Raw genomic sequence first — 23,099 nt, forward strand, 5'->3', positions numbered from 1 at the left:
AGCGGCACCTGTTATCCCTATTTGCAAAAACTCAGGAGAACGATTTGACTCGTCTAACCACCTTCCCATTAGTCTTCTTCCTATCATAAGCAAGGTTTTTGAATCTTTAATTGATAAACACTTAATCTCTCATCTTGAGTCTAATAACTTACTTTCTAATCATTAATATGGGTTTTGATCTTCTCATTCAACAGCTGTTTGCTAACAGTAATAACTGACAGGTTTTATTGTGCATTAGATAGACAGATGTGGAGAGGTTGAGGCTATCACTCTTGACACTTCTAAAGCTTTTGATAAAGTTTTGCATGCTGGTCTTTTCCATAAGCTTTTTTCTTATGGTGTATCAGGTAACATCTTTAAGATATCGAATTCCTTACCAATCATAATAGAAGGATTAGACTTAGCTAAAGGAATTTCTACGTAGTAGAAGGATGAGATGCTAGCTCTTCAGAGCAGTGTCTGTTATAGTATTTGTTGAAAAGGAAAGAGAAGCAACATTACAACAATGTGATAATAGTTGGAGATTGGCTCCAAAAGTAGATCCAACTATGTTTCCAATGTGTTTTTGCACTCTGTCTAAAAGAGAAAGGGCATCATAGGAAAATCTTCCCTAGATATGGCAACAGTGTTCTATACAAGGATGAATTTGAGATTAATAGAGATAAAGAATAAAATCCAAAGTAATAAAGTGGCGAGTACAATAAAGAGATGCAACCTTAGTTGTTATCGATAGACAGCACTCTTCTTCATTTCCTGTAATTTCTGGAGTTCCTCAATGTTCTATCCTTGGCCCTATACTCTTTTTATTTTGATTAATGATATTCCACACATTCTGACATCTAAAGTGGCATTATTCATTGATGGTGGTACCATTTATTCTTGTCTTGATAAGAAGCCAACACTCTCTGATTGCTTAGAGGGGGCATCTGAGCCTGAAGTGGATCTTGTTCTGCTTTAGCATGGGACTCACAGTGGCTGGTGATCTTTAACTCAGAGAAATCTCAATTTTTTTCAGCCCATGGTTATCACAATAATCTAGATCTTCCTATATTTATGAATGGTAATGTACTTGAAAAGTCATCTACCCTTCATCATCAAGGGTTAACTCTTACTTCTGATCTTTCTTGGAAATCATATATAAAATTGATGATATATATAGAAAATTAGCATCTGCTAAAGTTGCATCTCTTTATTGTACTTGCCACATTCTTACTTTGGATTTTATTCTTTATCTCTATTAATCTCAAATTCATCCTTGTATAGAATACTGTTGCCATATCTGGGGCAGATTTTCCTATGATGCCCTTGAACCTACTCTTGGAGCCAACTTCCAACTATTATCACATTGTTGTAATGTTGCTTCTCTTTCCTTTTCAACAAATTCTATAATAGGCACTACTCTGAAGACCTAGCGTCTCTTGTGCCATCTACTAAAATTCATTCTTTTGTTTTCTCATCATTCTTATAAGTCTCATCCTTCTACTGTGACTGTTCCTAAGTGCTCTAAGATTTCTTATTCATCCAGTTTTTTTCCTCAAACATCAAATTTTTGGAATTCACTACCTTTATCTTGTTTTCCTGATTCATATTATTTGCAATATTTTAAGTTGTCTGTCAATCGTTGCTCTATAAACTTTGACTTCCATCTCTCTGTCTCTGTCTCTCCCTCTTTTTATATATACACACATATATATACATATATATATATATATATATATATATATATATATATATATATATATATATATATATATATATATATATATATTATATATATATATGTATGTATGTATATACACACACACATATATATATATATATATATATGTATGTATGTATATACACATATATATATAAATATATATATATATATATATATATATATATTTATACATATATATGTATATACACACATATAAATATATATATGTATATACACACATATATACATAGACATATATATATATATATACATATATATATATATATATATATATATATATATATATATATATATATACACACACATATGTATATATATATATATGTATATGTATATACAAACATATATATATACATATATATATAGATTTTTAAGGCAAAGAAAAAAAAGCATAATGTAATACGAATTATTATTTTAGTAATAAATGTTAATATATAAATTTATTTAAATTTAGATACATTATTATAAACATTTAGTTGCACATAAAACAACATCATTTCATGTGCAAATAAATGTTCATTTATTGATATATATATATATATATATATATATATATATATATATATATATATATATATATATATATATATATATATGTATATATATATGTATATATGCATATATATATGCATATATATATATATGCATATATATATATGCATATATATATATGCATATATATATATGCATATATATATATATGTATATATATATATATATATATATATATATATATATATATATATATATATGTATATATACATATATATATTTATATTTATAATACATATATATATATATATATTTATATATATATATATATGTATATATATATATATATTTATATTTATAATGTGTATATATATATATATATATATATATATATATATATATATATATATATATATATATATATATATATATATATATATATATATATATATAGTAATTTATTGTTAACTCAAACTTCAAAGGGAACAATAAAAATGCTTCGATCAAACAAATGTTTGACTTGAGCGAAGTAAAGCAACTGTTCTTGCTTTAAAGGGACTATGGAAAACAGTTTAAGTCAACAAAAGTTTGAGTTAATCGACATGCGATCTCCAATATGGGGGGTAGGGGGTTTTTAGTTTTTGGAAATGTGTTGTCTCTAAAGGTGGTGGTCAGCTTAAGTTTTTATTATTTTATTTTTTATACAACTTTTTGTCATTGAAATCAATATACAATAAGTTTTTGTTTGTGTCTTTAACTAGTTATTGAGTTCTTGTTGTTTGCATTTTTTGAAACAGGATTTTAATATTGCTTTTTTTTATTAATTTTTTTATGTTGTTAGCTTTTAAATTTTTATTTATGATTTTTTATGTTCATGTTAATATTAGGTCAACTTAATGTTGGGTTAGATATACATGATATTCTTAAGTTTTTAAATGAATTTATTTCAATACTAAGATCTTAAGTTATAATGATGTCAGCCACTTTAACTATCAGATCCACTGGACTTTCATTGCTTGTTAAAAGATCAGTTGGAAAGGTTAAGACTTGTTTTTACTTTTTCTTATTCTCCAAAATTCTATTGTAAATAATGGCAATAGTTAATGATTGTTTTTTCTTGTATAGATATTTCCTGCTATGACTTTTCAGCTGTGTAAAATGGCCACTGTTAGTTCACAAAGTGCAGAGTTTTTGGTGAGTTCTATTCACTTTGTAAACAAAACTGTATGAAGTAGTTAGAAGCAGTTAAATAGGCCATAAATTTAAAATTTACAGTAATTATACTTCTATAATATATTTTGGTATTTTTTAAATAAAACTTTTGCTGTTTTTTTATTTTATGCTTTATGGTTTATGTGTACAGTGCCAGGTATAACTTTAAAATTATTGTTTGATATTTACATTCTATTTCTTTTTGCACTTTTTTTTTTTAAATTATATTGCTCAATTTTTTGACTATGTATATAGCCTTACAAATACCACAAACTAGATGGCCATGAAATTCCCTCTAGTGGATTGGTAACTCTAGATCAAGCTATGGATTACTATAGAAAAATGGCTGTTATTCGGAGAATGGAACAAGAAGCTTCAAAGCTATACAAAGAAAAGTTTATTCGTGGGTTTTGCCATCTCTACTCTGGACAGGTACCTACGTAAATTTCTAAGTTATATAGTATAATATATAGTTGCTATTATATACATAATATATATTATTATATTACATATCAAAAGTATGTTACATGTATAATTATAAAAGTATATTACATAGAAAACCATTTTTAAAATAATAATCAAATGCTAGCTTGTGATAACAATGATAATAATTTACAATTACAATAAATTACAATGTGATAAAATTTTTTAAACTAATAATCAAATATTAGCTTGTTATAAGTTGATTAATGTAATAAACAAGTATAAAAAACTTGAATAAAAGCAGACTATGGCTGCATAACTTTGGCTGTATAAACTTGGCTGCGTATCTATGGCTTCATATCTATGTATATATGGCTTGTATTACATGTATAACCTTATAAATGTATATTTATCACAATAATCAGTTAAAATCAGTGGGGACTTACGCATCAATTCAATTATTTGTTGAAAAATTAGGTTTGAATCCTCTAACAAATTCTTTTATGTGATTTTGTTTAGTACTTCTTCACCTAATCACTTTTCCCTTTGTTCATTATCTTAAGATTGCACTCATGTAATTTCTGATCAAATTGATCAAACCTTTTCCTTTTATCCCTAAGCCAATATTGTTGTTACTAGTGACTTTAATGTTCGTCACTCATTAATGTTCATGGCTCTTTAATAACTATTACTAAAGCTTCTAAACTTGCTGTTACTTTGTTAATTTTATAAAATGTGATTATTTAAAAGTTTTATCAAATATTGATACAAAACTCAAGCATATCATCAACTGTCAATATTCAGTTTTCCATTTATGCCTAGAAAAGCAAATCTTACAAAGCCGCAGGAAATAAGGCAGGCTGTTCTGGATTACATGTTGCCAGTAGCAGAGTGGTTGTGATGATCGTGAACCTGACCTGAAGTATTTTAAAGAAGTTACTTCTGTAAGCAGCTTTCTAAAACATTAAATGGGAAATTTTGGTCTTTGTAAACTTGCTCTTGTTATTGTTCTCCTAATGGTATGTACCTATACCAGGCCTCGGCGGGAAGAAATGAGTACAAGAGCAGCAAAAGGCTTTCCTAAAACAAACATGGTGAATTATGCAAGCTGCTCCTCTAAACAGCTTCTTAGGAGAGCTTTTAGTTTTTGCGAGAGCTATCTGTTTGTTCATTAAAAAAATTGGTTATTAATTACAAAATTTTGGTTTTATACTTGTTACAAGCCCAAAGCGCGACAAATTGTTTTTTTTTTTAAATAAGTGTTGACGTTTGTATCTTTATTTAACGACAAACGTCTAATTTAAGAGGTACATGGCATATAAGGAAGTTTTATTTTCAAATAGTTTTTATTCTAGTTAATAAGTTATTAGATATATCAATTATGCTTATTGAATTTAATTAATTTTTATTTCTTTAAAACAATTTTTTACGCATCTGCAAGTTGCATGCAAATTAATGATAATTAATATGCAATGACTTAACGATTGTAAATTGTTATCCATTGATACTAAACAGTGAATTTTTCTCAATTGAGTTTGCTAAATTTATTTTATTAAAATTTCTTTTTTAAATTTATTTACAAATATAATTACTTTCTTTGATAACGTACTTAATTATTTTACTTAATAATAACATTATTGAAAGAAATAATCATGCTTTAACATTTTAAGTCTTTAAAACATGTTTTTAAATTTTAGTAAATAATTTTTTTTTATTATAAACATGTATTTTTTATAATAAATAAACTATCAATCGCATAATTACTTGGAAAAAAAAATGCTGAACTAATGCGTGTGTTTTTAAAGATTTTAATGTCATATTTCTATATTTTTTCATATGTAAAAATATAGAAATGGGACGTTCATTTTTCTAACAAAAAATGAACGTCACATTTTTCTGTCTTTTTTTTTATTTGTTTAGTACTTCTTCACGTTTATTTTTCTTTTTTTAACAAAAGTTTGCACGTCTGAAGGTTTGTCGCGCCATGTCAAGCATGTGTTTGTTACATTAATATTACAAGAATATATACATAGCAAGTGTCATTTATTGCAGCATGAAAAAATTCTTTTGACGAGCATTGTTTTTACTGCTTATAAAATAATTTTTTTATTTTCTTATTGTAATAAAATGCAGGCATTTTAAAAATTATTAAAAATAATTATTAAAATGACTGCATTTTTTATTTTAGTTAAAATGATGATTATACTTTTGATAGAAAAAATTATACTTTTGTGAGAGAAATAAATTGCTCCTGTAAACTGTTTTAGGGGAGTGTGAGGGAGAGCGAGAGCTAAAGCTCTCGCTTCACGCCGAGGCCTGTTATACTATCCAAGAGGATTTCCTATAGTTGGTCAAAAATTACCCATTTAGATGTCATTTGAAAAACTTCTTTGTGGTGGCATAGATTTAAAAATTTTATATAATGACCAGAACATATAGTTATTATAAAAACTCTCTGACACATTCTCTGAATTATATAATAACTGAACGTAATGCACATTGTAGTTTTTTGTATTTCATCCTGTATTAAAAACTGTTAGTTCTCTGCAAAATCTGCCAGTATAATACATTCATTGTAACATGAATTATTTTTAAGCTCTTTCAAATAGACAGTTTGGCATTTGGCAATCTATGAATATGAAGTAAGTTGATAAATGTGAAAAACAACTAGTTCTTAATATTCTAATATATTAAACCTTAGCAAATGAATTTATTGAACCTTAATAAATGGAGTAAAAAATGGTTATTACACTTTAACAATGAAAAATGCAAAATTATGCATATAGGGAAACAAAACCTTGCTATAATTATTATATGAGCCAACCAACAGGCAATCAAAATCATTATACTATGATAAAAACATCTTTGAAAGAACAAGATTTAGGGGTCTTAATATCTAATGATATAAAATGGAAAAATCAAATAGATATAATTGCAGGAAAAGCAAACAGAATATTTGGTCAAATAAAACATTGTTTTATATACAACCTAATGACTAATAAAGACCTAATGAGCTGCTGTATTGTTTGTTAGTTTGACCCCACTTGGAATTTGCTTCACCAATCCTTATTATAAAAATCCTTATTTTAAAAAAGACATCAATAAAATAGAACAAGAACAAAGAAAAACAACAAGAATTAGATGCTTAAAAGGTATATGGGGAGTGATTAAAAGAATTTAGACTGACGTCATTAGAAAAACGAAGAGAAATTTTCTTAAATGAATGCCTAAAACAGCCTTCCACACTGCCATCATCTATTGCTTTGAAAAGACCACCTAAAACTGGTATTTATCAAGAAGATGAGTTTTTTAGTTTTTTTTAGATGAGTTCTTAGTTTTTTTTCTGAAAGTGATAAAATAACTGAATAGAACTAGTTAAACAGTAAACACTCACCAGAAGGTTTTTAATTAATAAAACATCTCAATTTTGATTCTCTAACACATTTTCCATTGGTTCTTGAATCAATAAAAATTGATCGTTGTTTATGTGTAGCTTTGCAATATAAAGGTGACTAATATATATGACTAATCCATCATGTACTCACATTGTGTGTATATGCACCAAAATAAAAAATTTTCATAGTTGCAATTAGGTGAGATTACAAAATTTACAAAATTAGGTGAAATTACAAATTTTACAAAATTTTCATATTTACACAATTAGGTGAAATAACAAAATTTACAAAAGTTTATGATTTTACTTGTTTGTCATTATAAAAATGCTAAATGTATGCTGCACTAATGTGATCATTGCCATTGTATTCAAGCATTAAGAAGTTGTTTACATCGTGAGGTTGAAAAAGGTGTAGCATTCAAGCCATGGTAGAGTACTGGGAGTACTATACTAATGTTACAATTGTTGATACTAGATAAGTTTAATGGTTTCTTATGCAACAAAATTAAAATATATATAATATATAACATATTATACAGCTTATCACTCATTTATATATTATATATTTATAAAGAAAAATTTTAAACTTGAAAATCTATTATAAAATCTTAACTAAAATTAATGTTTGATTTTAAAAGATTTTGCTGAAAATTATTATTACATTTTTTCAAGAATGACGTTTGAAGTTGTCACTGAAGCAAAAGTCAACTTTTTACAATTTACAATTTTTTTACTTTATTTTTTTTTGTTGATATTATATAGATTACAATAAATATAAAGGTTTGTTTAGATATTTCATTTTTGAATAATTGAATGTTATTCCAAAAAATACAAATGATAAAGAACTTTAATTAAGCATTAAAAAATGAGTTATATTGCAAGTTTTTTATGATGGATTTTGATAGGGATTACTGAAAATGTAAGTGAAACTGATATTAAAACCTGATTTATGCATCTCCATGGACCAGTTGAGAATTTCTTCTGGCCAAAAAGAGATGATACTTGCTCGGCCCTCAATTACGAAGTTATAATCTGCCTAATTTCTACATCCTCGACAATGTTTTTATTTTTTCTAATAAAAGTGTGAGAGTAAAAAGTTGGCCCTTGCCTCTTCTTATGCTCATGACTATACAAGTCCTAAACCTGTCACTAAATAATGTTATAAAAAGTTCATTACTAAAAATCCCTTTAAAGATATTTCAATGTTTTTTGTTATAAAAATTATGTTTAAAAATTCTGAAAAAGTGTTATTTTTGAGCACATAATTTGATAATGTATTAAGGAGACAAATGAATAACAGACCTAAAATAAAGTAATGATATACAATCAAACTTTTTCCCTGGGATTATGAATTCCTTCATTTTTGCTTTAAAAATTTTTAATTTTCAAGTCAATATTTTCGAATAAAGTTGAATAAATGAGCAATCTCTTAAGGCTATTAAGTCATAGTTTAAGTGCTGTTTTTGAATCCCTTAAACAAAAATCTATGGGGTTCTAAATTTTAAGGAAATTTTCCCAACTGTCATCAAGTTATTATATGTCAACATTTTTTTGTCTCTTCAGATTATAACTAAATGATGCTGAATCATCATCATTTTAAATGATTTCACAAAAACCATGTGTATTTTTAGTTAATATAATTGTAGTTATTATTTATTATGGCCTATTTAAAGAAAAACAAACCAATTCTTAGACATAAAGGAGACAAAAATATATTTACTTTAAAATGATTTCATCTGGAATGATCCAAAAGCTAACTATTAAAATATCTCAAAAAAGTTACAAAAATTCACTAATATCCAAATACCAGTTAAAATGAACTAAAACTTTATACAATTTTTGTATATAATATATAATTTTATAAAGTATTATATATAATTTTATATAATATAATATTTTATTATAACCTTATTTACTGTTTGTCTGTGATAAAAGAATAAGGCTAAGAAAATAGCACTATTTTCCTTGCCCTTAGACAAAAAGGATATTTCACATTGAAACTGTTGTTTTATGAATATAAATTTTTATAGGTGTTGATTTTTTTTTATATAAAGTTTGAAAATGAAAAATAATTTTCATTTCACTAATTTATTTCTCAAATAAATTTGAGACATTGGTATAAAAATGAATAAAAAATACAACTTCATTACATAAATTATGTTTTTTGTTATTTTATGTGATTTATATTGTTTCCTATCAACATATTCTCTAACTTATTCTTTTTTTATGATATCAACATATTGTCTTATTTTATATTGTGTTATATTGTTTCTTATTAACATTTTGCTTTATGTGTAGTATTTTTAATGCTATTATTATTTTCTATTAACATGTCTAACTTTGTGTTATTGTGTATGGTATTATATTATTTCTAAGCAAGGTATTGTCTAATTTTGATTTATTTTATATGGTATTATAATGTTTAATTTTGTGTTATTTTTTATGGTACTATATTGTTTCTTACCTCACATTAATTTTGTATGTAATCTTTTATTTATTTTATTGTTTTTTGTCATGTTAAGGAGGCAACATGTGTTGGAATCAATGACCAGCTTGACAAGGATGATAGTGTTATAACAGCTTACAGAGCGCATGGATGGACATATATAAAAGGTAGAACTGTAGCTCAAGTGCTTTCAGAACTAACAGGTGAGTTTAGTTTAAGTTTACTCATTTCAATATTTAATATTATATTAATTATTATTTGTTTTATGACCAGAAAAAGACATTGTACACTGACTGTATTAGACTTTTTTTCTAATCCAACCTGAGGTTACTTTTTAAAAGGGCTAAAAAGGTTTAATAATTGTTTGAAGATGCCGTATTAAAAATATTTTCAAATATAAGTAGTAATAGTAAAAATGATATACAAACTGTAAAATAAAAATAGTAGTGAGTTTATACATTAAAAAAAGAAAAGTATTAACTAGTTATATCAAACTCAAAAATTAATTGTTATCTATCAATAATTTTGTTGTTTCTTATAACTCTGATTTATTAAATTTGGAATGATCAAATGTTTTAATGTGGTAATTTTTATTTGGTAATTTGATAGAATATTTCTATATTAGTATATTAGTTTATACGCATTGCTTTAATTAATTATTTTCCACTTTTTTTTATTTAATAACTTTATGTGATTGTGAAATCTTAGTATGAAAGAAGATTCAAAAATGCTAATTTACCATTATGATTAATAAATGTCAAAGTAGCTTGGTAATTGATACATTAATTTATACATTAAAAAAAATTTGTAAATTATTTTTAATCTTACTATTTATATTTAAAAATTATTTTTAATATGACATCTTCAAACCATCATTAAACCTTGCTAATTGATCTTATTAACAAACATAAATTGCATAAATGACACATTTAACAAACATAGATTACATAAATGACACATTTAATAAACATAGATTGCATAAATGACTCATTTAACCAACATGAATTGCATAAATGACACATTTAACCAACATGAATTGCATTTCTATTGGTATGACTTTATAAAAATATAATGGTTGTATGAATTCATGATAGATTTCAAATTCATGCATATAACTGTAGCTAACTTTTATTGTTTTTCTATCAAGGACGTTATTTAATTTACGGTTTGGCAGAAAATCGAAAATAATTAAGTTTAAAAAGTTTTTATTTAAATCTTTAAATTTATATAATAAAGTTAAAGCATTTAATGTAACCATATATAGTTATATAATGTAACCATATATGGTTAAACCATATAATACTACATAAAACCATATATCGTTAAACCATATAATACTGCATTTATGGTCTATTTTGTGACCTGGGTTTGAATCATTATTGATAACTTTTTAGGTAGAAAGACTGGTTGTACTGAAGGAAAAGGAGGTTCAATGCATATGTATGCGCATGAGTTTTATGGTGGAAATGGTATAGTTGGTGCACAAGTAATTTATGTTATTTCAATGCTTTTATTCCTAGTAAAGTTATAGGAAAATTTAAACAACTTAAATATTAGGTTGTTTTTTATTACAGTTACTAGCTGTCATGACCCATATGATACGGGTCGTGGTAAGTCTGTTCCACACCCAACTATTTCTTAACTTGTTTGTAATTTAGTCTTTATACTTTAATTTATTTTTGTAAACAGCAAAAAAATAATTTAAAGTTCTGGTAGTAGGTAAAATATCAACTTTTTAGCGAATCATGTATATGTTGGATGTTAAATTATAATTAATTTAAAAAAAATAATCTATTTAAAAAAAAATATATTAAATGCCATTATATTTAGCTTAAAAATTGATGAGCTAATGTTTTTCAAATATCATATTGTTGTGGTCATTAAAATGTCTTAATTCGCATTTTACTGACTGCCTAAAGTTCTTGCCTTTTGGTTAGCAATTAGTTTACTATACTTTAGAACTTATTTTGTATTTATACTTACTACATTAATATAATATTTACTTCAATATTTTTTACATAATAAAAGTATCTTTAGCATATAAGACAGTTGCGTTACATTTCTTCAGGTGTTTTTGGAAACTTAGGCTATGATAATAATACTTTAATCATCTCATTAAGATTTATTTAAAAAGCAAATTTAGATATTGAAAAATGGGCCAAAAAGTTATTTCAAATAAGTTAGATTTATTTGTTTAATATTTTTTATAAAAGCTTTTCTGTAAAAAAAACTAACAAACTAACAATTAATCCGTTTTTACTGCCGAGTTAGACAAATAAATTATAAAAAGATAATGGAAATATAAAAAACAAAGCAAAAATGGCCAATATATCTATTCAAATCAAAAATACTTATGAAAACGATTTAAATTGAAACATTGTTTCATAGTTATAAATCTTTTAGTAAATAGTATGAAGATTATCAAGCTTTATTTTAGCATTTTGAATACAAATCAACATTCAGAATATCTCTTAAATTCTGCTATGTAGGAACTTTCAAAATCAATCAATGACAGTAAAATAAACTTTAGTTTTTATTTGAAAACTGAATCCTTAGCTTTTAGTGAATGATTATATGTAGTCAGTTTCAGTAATGAAACTACCCAATAATTATTTTAAAGTAAAGACCCCGACATGAAAGTAAACCAAGTCATCTATCAACACAAAAAAGCACAACAATAACATCAAAAAATTAACAAATTAACATAACATATTACAGTAAACTCTAAATTACTTAAACCTTAAAGGGACCAAGAAATTACCTTGTTAGAGAATGTTAGATTTATTGGGAGTATAATCCATAAATAAAGGCTCAAATGAAATTTTAAAATTAGTTTAAGTTAAGGGTTATTGAGTTATTCATGGTTTATTGTTCATATTTTAACTACTAACAGTACACACATACAAACACTAACAAAATATAAATCCATATAGCCTTATATAACACATAATAAAAACACACATTACCACATCATATGGCACATAAAAATACATGTCAAAAACTATAAATTAGGAACATTTGCAAATATAAAAGGTGTTATGCAAATGACTTGTTATGCATGTGTTATGAAAATGACTTGGTTTTAGAACATGCTACATAGAATTGGTTGTATGAAAGCCAAGGCTTTTTGAGATTAATAGCAACTTTATCAAATGTTTGACCTGACTTTTTTTATTGTCATTGATTATTGCTAATAAAAGTGTCTTATTTAAATAATTTATATAAATATTTAATATTTTCTTATTTATATATATATATATATATATATATATATATATATATATATATATATATATATATATATAATTATTTAGCAGGAAGATACTACTTACAAAAAATCTAATATTAAAAAAGTAATAATAAAAACAATTAATCAATGTAATAAGTCAAGTATAAGTGAGTACAACAACTTTCTTATTGTAGCAGAAGAAGCTGCAGCTACATAAAAAAAAATTACAATAAAAGCAATCAATCAATGCAATAAGTCAAGCATAAGTGTATATAACTATTAAATATAAGTAAAACAACTTAATGTACTCACTTAAACTTGACTTATATTGATTGATTGAATTTAAAGGAATATTTGTACAACCTTAAGATGCTTATTACATATTTCAGGAAAAACGCCATTAAAAAATAATTATTAGGAGAGAACCTCTTTGTAAAACATTTTTTGAAACTAATCATTTTTCTGAATTTTTTCTTAATTCTTTGAAAATATTTATTCAATAATGTTTGTAGACATCTAAATTGACTTATTTTGTATAAAAGTCAAATTTGATTTTTTTACCTTAAGGCAATTTAAAAAATAGTAACAGTATTAAAAAATAGAATTGTACAATAAAAGTCAAATATGAATACAACAACATACTTGTTGTACTAGAAAAAGCAGCTAGAGCTATATATTTATATAAAAAAAATTCAATAATACTACACACTTGCTGTAAACTCACAAGCCAATTAACAACACTTTAAAGCCATGTAAACAACATAACCACTTACACATAACACACATAGAAGCACTTTATATTTTACAGGTATTTACACATTTATGACACAGAACAGTATTTATGACACAGAACTGACAATACGTGAGTAGAAAACCTTCTTCGGTCCTTAATTTTCCAACACGATACAAAATTTGCCTAAAGACCCTATAATAGAATGTAATTATTTGAAGGAGGAGGTATTTTGGCTGTGAAGGAAGTAAAAAATAAAGAGGAATTATAACACCTATCCTGATATCTTTTGTTTCTATGGCAATTTATCTTAGCTCACCTATTTCTTTCATTTCAACAACAATTTATCTCAGCTAGTCTAAGCTCATCTCTTTCATTTTGGTGAAAGTTTGATTCATTTTGCCTAGCCTGGTTTCTTTCATTTTGACTAATAGTTTCACTTCTTAAATTATCAGCCTGGTTTCTTTCAACAAGTCTAATAGTTTCACTTCTTAAATTATCAGACATAATTAAGCATCAAAGGAGTGTAAAAATGATGCTTAATATAATGAAAGTTGAACTTTTATTTTAATATTGAACTTTTAGTTTTCTTTCTAAACTTATCTAAAATAAAGTGTAAGCAAATAAAACAGAGCATAATATAATAATCTAATTATATTCTACCTCTACTATTAGTCATTTAAATTAGATGTTTTAAAATAATATAGCAATGTGTAAAGATAACATATTTCTATCAAGAACTTAAACTAAAGTTATAAATAAGTTGATATATTCTTTATAACTGAGTAATGCTATACATTTAAGGTAGTTATTAAGTATATCAAAAAACCAATAAAAAGTAATTAATAAAAGTTACAAAATTTTTACTGATAAGAACTCATAAATAAAGCAAATTGAAAAAATTACAAGGCTTGTCTGCTGAGCAGACAGGCCTTATAATTTTTTCATAATTCTTTCAATAGAAACTTTTAAATTTTTAAATGGGGAGAAGCCAAAATGGGGAGAAGTAAAAAGGAAGCTAGTTTTTTTAACAGAATTTATTTATCATAAAAAGCATAAATAGTTAACAATAAAGAACAGAGCATATATTTTTTAAACAAATTTACTCAAAAAGTAACAGTATACAAATATTTAATGAAGTATATATCTTTTCAATAAAATTTACTTAAAATTATAAATATTAAAAAATTATAAATTATATAAAATTATATATTTATGTATTAAAATATATATTTGGTATTTAAAAAAAATTATAGGTATTAAAAAACTATATATCTTTTCAACATTTCTTTTTAACACATTTTTTCAAAAATATTTTTTCAACATATTTTATGAATACACTAATTACAAAAATTCAAGTTAAATATATTTAATAAAGGAAATCGAAACTCTTAAATGTTTAAATGGGGAGGAGCTATTAGTAAAAAGGAAGTCTGTTTTTAACAAAATTTATTTATCGTCAAAAGTATAAATTGTTAACGAAAAAAGAACTGAGAATATATCTTTTCAACAAAATTTATTTAAAATTATAAATATTAAATAAATTATAAGTATTAAAAAACTATATATCTTTTTAACATTTCTTTTAAACACATTATTTCAACAATATTTTTCAACATATTTTATGAATACACTAATTACAAACAGATTTAATTTATGTGTTTCAGTATGACAGTACACCACTTTACTGGCACAGACAACACCCTTGCTCTCAACAAAGCCAAGTCACATTATAGCAAAGTACATTACTTGGCTAGCAAGGTCAACACTCTTGCTGTAAGCCAAGTCACAACAATTTGCAACCGTACAAACAACATATTAGCCACTTACAAACTATAAACACATAACATTATAACACATCACAAACATAGAAACACTTCATATATAAAAGATATTTACACACTTACGAAATATAAACCCATACAACCTTAATACATATAAACACATAAATATAACTAAATATATAAAATAAGAACAATATATAAATTAGAAACATTTATAAAATGCAACCTTATTTTTGTAATATTTGTTTAATGACATCAAAATAAATGTTTAATAACTTTAAAAATTTCAAACGATCAAACGACCTGATTTTTTATATTAAAAAAGCAAACAGATTTTCTTTAAAATAAGATGTTAAACGATCTTGTTTTTTAACATGCAATATAGAATTGACCGTGTGAGGTGCAAGGGTTAAGGAGATAAACACTAACTTTATGAAGAGTTAGGCGTTTTGACCTTTGAAAAGTCTTCTTCATCGTCTTCTAGAGTCATTATCTAAGTATATTACAGATTAATATACTTTAGATACAAATGACAAAGGACTTGAATTGTGTTATTATTAAAATGCATAAATTAGATAAATTACCTGACTTTAAAAATTACTATACTAATTTAAAAATAACATAAGGTTTATCTATTACTAAAGAAGTTAAAAATTAAAAAGTTTTCTTTCTTATTACAGATTAACCAGATATTATAAGATTATAAAGATTTAAAAAATACCTCATTGTGTGGTCAAAAATATAAAGAGAAGGCACACGAATGGGTAATAGCAGTAGCGTTAAATTAAGTATTAATTATAAGCGATTCTTACTGTATCTGAAAAAAGAAATGTAAAGGTTACACAACTAAACCTTCTAATTGTGTGCTAAATTGTTTAATAAGAATTTATAAACAATTCAACATACAATTATGATTCATAATGTATTATATTTCATAAGTGTATGTTAAATTGTTTATTTATGTCAGCTAACGTCATAGTTTATGGTTTTAGTTAGCATAAATTTTCTTTTTCATTTTTTAGACCTGTAGGAGCTTCAATACATTAACCTTCATTTAATCTTTTGTCTGAGGGTTTGGGTTTGGGAATGTACTATTTAGAAATAATTTTTTTTGCGGCTAAAAAAAAAAAAAATTTTTTTTTTTTTTTGTTCTGAAAAAGTTACTTAGATTTAAGTAAGCATTTTAAATTTTATACAAATCATATTAATAAAAATTTCAGGTTCCTCTTGGTGCAGGAATAGCTTTAGCACATCAGTATAGAAATAATGGTCATTGTTGCGTTACTCTTTATGGTGATGGCGCTGCAAACCAAGGACAGGTACGTTTATTTTCAGTTATATTTAGTTCATATTATTTGTTTCTTTAGAAAACTATTTTTATTTACTAGTGATTGTATCACAATAAAAATACTTATTTCTGGATCTATATGCAGAATTTACTGTTGTGCAAGTTGAGAAGAGGGGTCTTTCTTATTTCTAGTAACAAAAAAATAGATGTTAGATAAAGTGAGTGATGTTAGAAGGATTAGGTATTAGAAGGTCAGTGTTTTGTTATTTGTACCTTAGAATTAGAATTAACAGGTAGGAAAAGATTTTCTTGGTTGTTTTGGAAAATAAAAAGGTCTTTATAGACACAAGAAATCAGGGTGATAGAAGTACAGAAGTGGATAAATTTGTAGAAGTAAAAGAGAAAAGTTAAAATCAGGGACATTGTTCAGACTTGTAAGGCAAATGGTTACTAAACAAACAGATGTTGTTGGAAAATACTGTATTAAAGGGCTAATTTTTGCTAATTTTTTAAGTATGTTTTTTTATATCTAACAATTTGTTTAATAAAGAAAACAACTTATTAATGATTTAATATCAATTTTATAATTAAGTTATAACTATATTTGTGACAATGTTAGAGTGTTTCCTTCATAAGTGAGAAATATAGAGTTAAGACCCACCACATCCCTGAAAATACCACGTTCAACTTGTTTCTCAACAGTGACAATTTTTGTCAAGTTTTGTGATTTTAAGATAAAAGGTCAAAAATAGGGACAACAATTGAGAGAAATAAAACGGCTACCCTAAGGTCTAATTTTTGCTTTAACATTAATTTAATGTTTTATATTTTGTAGTTATAAAAGTTCCTGTTTTAAAATGAATTCAAATAAAAAGTAACAAATTAATTTTTGAAAAATATATTTAATATTTTTAAAAATTTAATTGAATTTTTTTTTTATAGCTTTCTATTCACTCACTGACGAGTCCGCATTTTTTTTTGTGGAGGCCAAAACTTCACAGCGCTTTTTGAAGCAATTCTTTTGATCGTACAGCCCTGAAATTTTAAAAATAATCTTTTGCCGACTAACAATAGCTATATTTGTTACATTTGATTCAATAAGTGTTTTAGATTTACGATGCCCCACCTCCCCGTTGGTTAGATCTGGAACTCCGAAAAAAATATCGGAAACCAAGAGGGCATCAAAAAGTGTTAAGTATCAATATAAATTTAATTAAAAATTTTACAAATATTCCACTTGTTAATTGCGCCTTTTAAGTCAGATGCTTTCAAAATCAAATTCGTTTTAAATGTACATAAAACTAAAGGCGCCAAACTTTCTATTCCTTTACTTCGATGAGTTTGTTTGTTTACATACATACATGAATTGCCTTCAATGTCTTCCAGTATTGGCTTTACAAAAGTGATTATTACTAAGTACATGATTTCTATGTACTATGATTACACGAGTACCAGAAACAGAAAAAAGTTATTTTCTACTTTTTAGTCGATTGAATAGAAAGCTATTTTTAAAAAGTTTTATTTGTTTTATTCTATAGGTTTTTGAAGCCTTTAACATGGCCGCTTTGTGGCACTTGCCATGCATTTTTGTTGTTGAAAATAATGGATATGGCATGGGAACATCATCCAGTCGAAGTTCATTTGTCAATGAGTATTACACTCGTGGAGACTACATACCTGGTATTCAAGTTGATGGGAATTGTGTTGTAAGTGTTCGAGAAGCAGCTAAGTTTGCTGTTCATTGGACTAAGTCAGGAAAGGTATGTTGTTTATTTTTAAATAAGTGTATATTTGCAAACATAGTGTAAATGATATAAATATGCAAATTAATCCTTGTTATAAAATAGATTAGTGCGCACGATTTCAGTGCATCGTACAAACTTTTATACTTTAGTAATACTAAAACTTTTTTAAGATTAATAAAATGTTAAAAGATAGTGAGCTTTGAAGTTGTAAATATTATGTTAGAAATAGCAGTGCAACTTTTAAATATGTACTTAGTATTCAACTTTATATAGAACAAGAAGATAATAATAATAGAGACTGTTTTTAAAACAGAAAATTATAAAAATAATATTCATCTGATTTTTTAATAAATGTTTATTTTTAACACTGACATAATTGTTGTGATACATGGTAGGAGGAAGGAAGCTGATACCTTTTTTACCTATCCTGTGAGCTGATATCTCCTGCTTTTATATACATTTTATATTTATTTTACATATATATATTTTACATATATATATTTTATAATACTTTATAAATTACCACAGTTTTTGTAAATTTCAAATGTTATAATTAAAAAAAAAAACACCATCAAATATGGTCATATAAGCATAGAAGGGATATGGCCTCCTTATGGCACCCAATCCTTCTAGTAATTTGTCATTTTTTTTTATTTTGTTACTCAAAGGAAAATAGTATTTTTTAGTTTTATTAGTCAAAGTGATGTGTACAAGGTATAAATTTTATGTTGTTGTTATTGCCTTTTTTGAGTATATTTCTTAAAATATAAAAACTGATAAATTACAAGTAAACTAAAACAATTTAAATAAACAAATTGCCAAAATCCATTAAGCATAAAAAAATGATACTTACATAAATATAAATAGAGTTCTTTATAAATACTTTAACCAACTTAAATGTGTTTGAATTCAGTTGCAAATTAAGACCATTGAGAATGCTTGAAGTATGGAAATCAAGCAATGACAGTAGTAAAGGATAAACAACTTTTAACTTATAGAGATGTTTTTTTGTTTTATATATATATATACATACATATATATATATATATATATATATATATATATATATATATATATATATATATATATATATATATATATATATATATATATATATAAAACTTAATATGAATGAAGAGTTTTTTCAAACAAAAGCTCTAGTAGTATACCATATAATCTTTTGTTGGATGGAACAAGTTTGTTGTTACGATGTTTTGTTGTTTGACATTATGAATCTTATTAAATAGAATCAAAATATCTCTAAATAGTTGTAGTTAAATTAATTCAAAAATTTTGAAGATAAAAAATTAAAGTTTTGTGGAAGAAAAAAAAGTGAAATTTTTTTTGCCTAAAAGTTTCATTTTTTTAAAATTATTTGACACAAAGTTGAATTCATCTAACGCCATTTAACTAACGAAAGTGCCATATTACTAACGCCATTTAACTAACGCAAATGCCATATTACTTGTTTAGAATGTGTTGTTTTGTTTAGAATATGTTGTTTTATTGTATTATAAGCCTAATATTAAAGGGATCCCAAAGTGCTTTTCATTGCAAGAAGCCTTCATGAAGGCTTCATTTACCTTGGTCTTTAATGGTGGTGTTTTTGTGATGCTTTGTGTAGTTCACTAATGCTAAACACCAGCCTGAACTATGTCACAGTAAGTTCCAGAAATCAAATTAAGGTGGCAACGTAATCAGTATCAAAAGACTTCCATCAACCTCTGAGAAGCTTACCCTCATCAAAGTAAACTATCTTATAGTGATGATAAAACCTGAAGTTATTAACTGATAAGAAAAGAAAACAGAAGAAGATAGTCAAGATACATAAAAAATCCCAAGCAAAAAGACAGCTGTTGTCACTCCCCAACCAAAGAACACAAGATTTTTACATTAGCAGCATGGATCAGTTCCAAAGATTTTCAGACTGCCAAAGTGTCTATTTTTTTTTTTTTTTTTCTTTTAAAGATTTTTTTATTTCAAGCTTTTTTTTGAATGAATGTCTGAATTTACAACAATTAACAATAATTTTAATTGTTGTGAATATCTTAAAAGATATCAGTATTTAAAAACGATCTATGATTTCATATAACTTTATTATTTAATTAGAATTTAACAATTGAAAAAAAAAACAATGAAAAATAATTTTATTTTTTTCTATTTATTTGATTGTGAATTTTATTTTCATTTAGTAGTATTGATAATTATTTTAAAACTTTCTTGACAAAATAAATTTTCCAACATTCTGATTTATTATTGTAAATGTGTATTAAAATTTAAATATATTAAAAAAAAAATTTTGAGTTTAGTATTTTTTATGCCACATTTTTTTAGGGTCCGATTTTATTAGAGTGCAACACATACAGATATTTTGGACACAGTATGAGTGATCCTGGCACAAGCTATAGAACCAGAGATGAGGTTCAGGAGATGCGTCTAAAACGTGATCCTATAGCCAGTTTTAAAGAAAAGGTTTTGAATTCTAAACTGTTAAATGAAGATAACTTTAAGGTTAGATTTTTTTAATGGAAAAAATAAACTTTTCTCTAAGAAAATAATGTTTATGCAATTATAGATAATTATATAATTATTGACAATCTAATGTATATTTACCTAGTTCGCTGATTCCTTAATTCTATAGCGCTTTAATTTATCTCTTAATTTATCGCGGTCAATTATAATAATAAAAATAAATTATTTTTACGCGCTTCAAGTTATTAATCAATTAGTTTTAGACGTCATCACCCGGTAATTATTTTATTATCAGTTTAAAAATAATTTAAAAAAATATTTCACTTCACAATGTAAATAGTTATTTAATTACAAATGTACATTAAATTATATATTTGTAAGATTTTGTATGAAAATAATTGAAGAACTTAGTGCTAAAAGTAATTAAGTCACAAAATAAATGTTTTGAAAAAATCTACTTTGATCAGCCATTTAAAAGACTTCAGTACTTTAAGCACAAAGCTCTTCAACTATTCTTAATTATAATTAAATTATTTTTTAAACAGTTATTTTATTATTGATCTTAATGTAAATAATTATATACACAAATGGTTGCTAAAGACGGATGCCACAGACGCCCCTGAATTTAATATTTATTAAGTATGCGTTATATATATATATATATATTTATATATATATATATCTATATATATATATATATTTATATATATATATATATATATATATATATATATATATGTATATATATATGTATATATATATGTATATATATATGTATATATATATGTGTATATATATATATATATATATATATATATATATATATATATACACACACACACACATTTCTTTGGCTTCACTTCACTTCTCAAAATATATATATAATTTATATATGTAAATGATTGCTAAAAACAAGCGTCCCTGAACTTACTAGTGTTCATATAGTTATACATAATGTTCATATAATTGTTAAAATATGTGTATATAGTTACAGACAATATTTATATCATTTTAAAATGTGCAAGTAGAATCATAGTTTTTAATTCTTATAAGTCAAAGCTTTGTTTTCAGGCAATTGATAAATCGGTTAAAGAAGAAGTTGACTTGGCAGTTGAATGCGCTCGAAGTGATCCTGAGCCTGATGTCAATGATATGGCATTGTATATTTATTCAGAAGGATATAACGGCAAAGATGTTAGAGGAGCTGACTTATTTACTCATTGGAAAACAAATGATAAAATTTCACTCTAATGTTTAACGAGTTGAAAAATCATTTTAAAAAGAATCGTAAGAAATGTTATCAACAGAACATACATTCACATGCATTATGTTTACAAAATAATAATTCCTATTGTTTTCTTTTTACAATACTATATAAAAATTAAATATTAAAGTTTTTTTAAATCTTGCTTTACTACAGCGTTGTTTTTAAGAAACCTTTGAACGCTTGTGGCTAAACTTTGTCGAAACATAATAAGTGTTTTTTTATAACTTTTTAATTCAAGTTTGTTTTATGAACTTGCAACTTTTTCCATCAGAGCTCATCTTAAATATGTAGTATTTTTAACAAGTTTTGGTTTAAGTAAATATGATCAAGTCGTGTTTAATTGTAAAGCAATCGTGTTTGTTTTAATATTTTATTTATTTAAAACTAAAATATTTGCTTTGAACTTTGTACTTGTTTCATGGCATTAAAAAACCTACGATATAGTTGTTTTAACGTGAGTTTTAATACTAAAATATTTTGTATATGTTATTTAAATTAAATTTTGATATTAACTGAAGTTAAACTTTATTACGCAACGTGTTTTGAAACATGCTTTTTCTTAATACATAATATATAAAATGATAAGTTTTTATTTGTTTATATATATATATGTTTATATATATATATATATATATATATATATATATATATATATATATATATATATATATATATATATGCGTGTGTACGTTTTTTATACTAATAGTGCGTATTTTATACTAATAACGACCAAAATTTAATAATAATTAAAATACAAATTTTAAACTATGTATTTCGCCACAGCGTATTGTCATTCCGTGACGTTTCGAAGAAACGTTTAGGTCGAGCTGAAACCTTTCCTTAGAGTTAAATCAAATTTTAATTTTCATATCTTAAGCAGTCAAAATTAATAAA

General features: G+C 25.0%; 1 protein-coding gene across 1 annotated transcript; it reads left to right on the plus strand.

The window, feature by feature from the left end:
* The first annotated feature begins 3,652 nt into the window (after positions 1 to 3,652).
* LOC101234944 (pyruvate dehydrogenase E1 component subunit alpha, mitochondrial) lies at positions 3,653 to 22,722 on the plus strand. Its single transcript, XM_065792369.1, has 7 exons — positions 3,653 to 3,859; positions 9,767 to 9,893; positions 11,085 to 11,176; positions 16,654 to 16,752; positions 18,260 to 18,481; positions 20,801 to 20,977; positions 22,010 to 22,722. The coding sequence occupies exons 1-7, from the start codon at positions 3,752 to 3,754 to the stop codon at positions 22,187 to 22,189; spliced, it is 1,005 nt and encodes a 334-aa protein (XP_065648441.1). The 5' UTR covers positions 3,653 to 3,751; the 3' UTR covers positions 22,190 to 22,722.
* Positions 22,723 to 23,099: the final 377 nt, after the last annotated feature.

Source organism: Hydra vulgaris, chromosome 03 (genome assembly GCF_038396675.1).
Source record: "Hydra vulgaris chromosome 03, alternate assembly HydraT2T_AEP".
In the NCBI taxonomy this organism is placed as follows: domain Eukaryota; kingdom Metazoa; phylum Cnidaria; class Hydrozoa; order Anthoathecata; family Hydridae; genus Hydra; species Hydra vulgaris.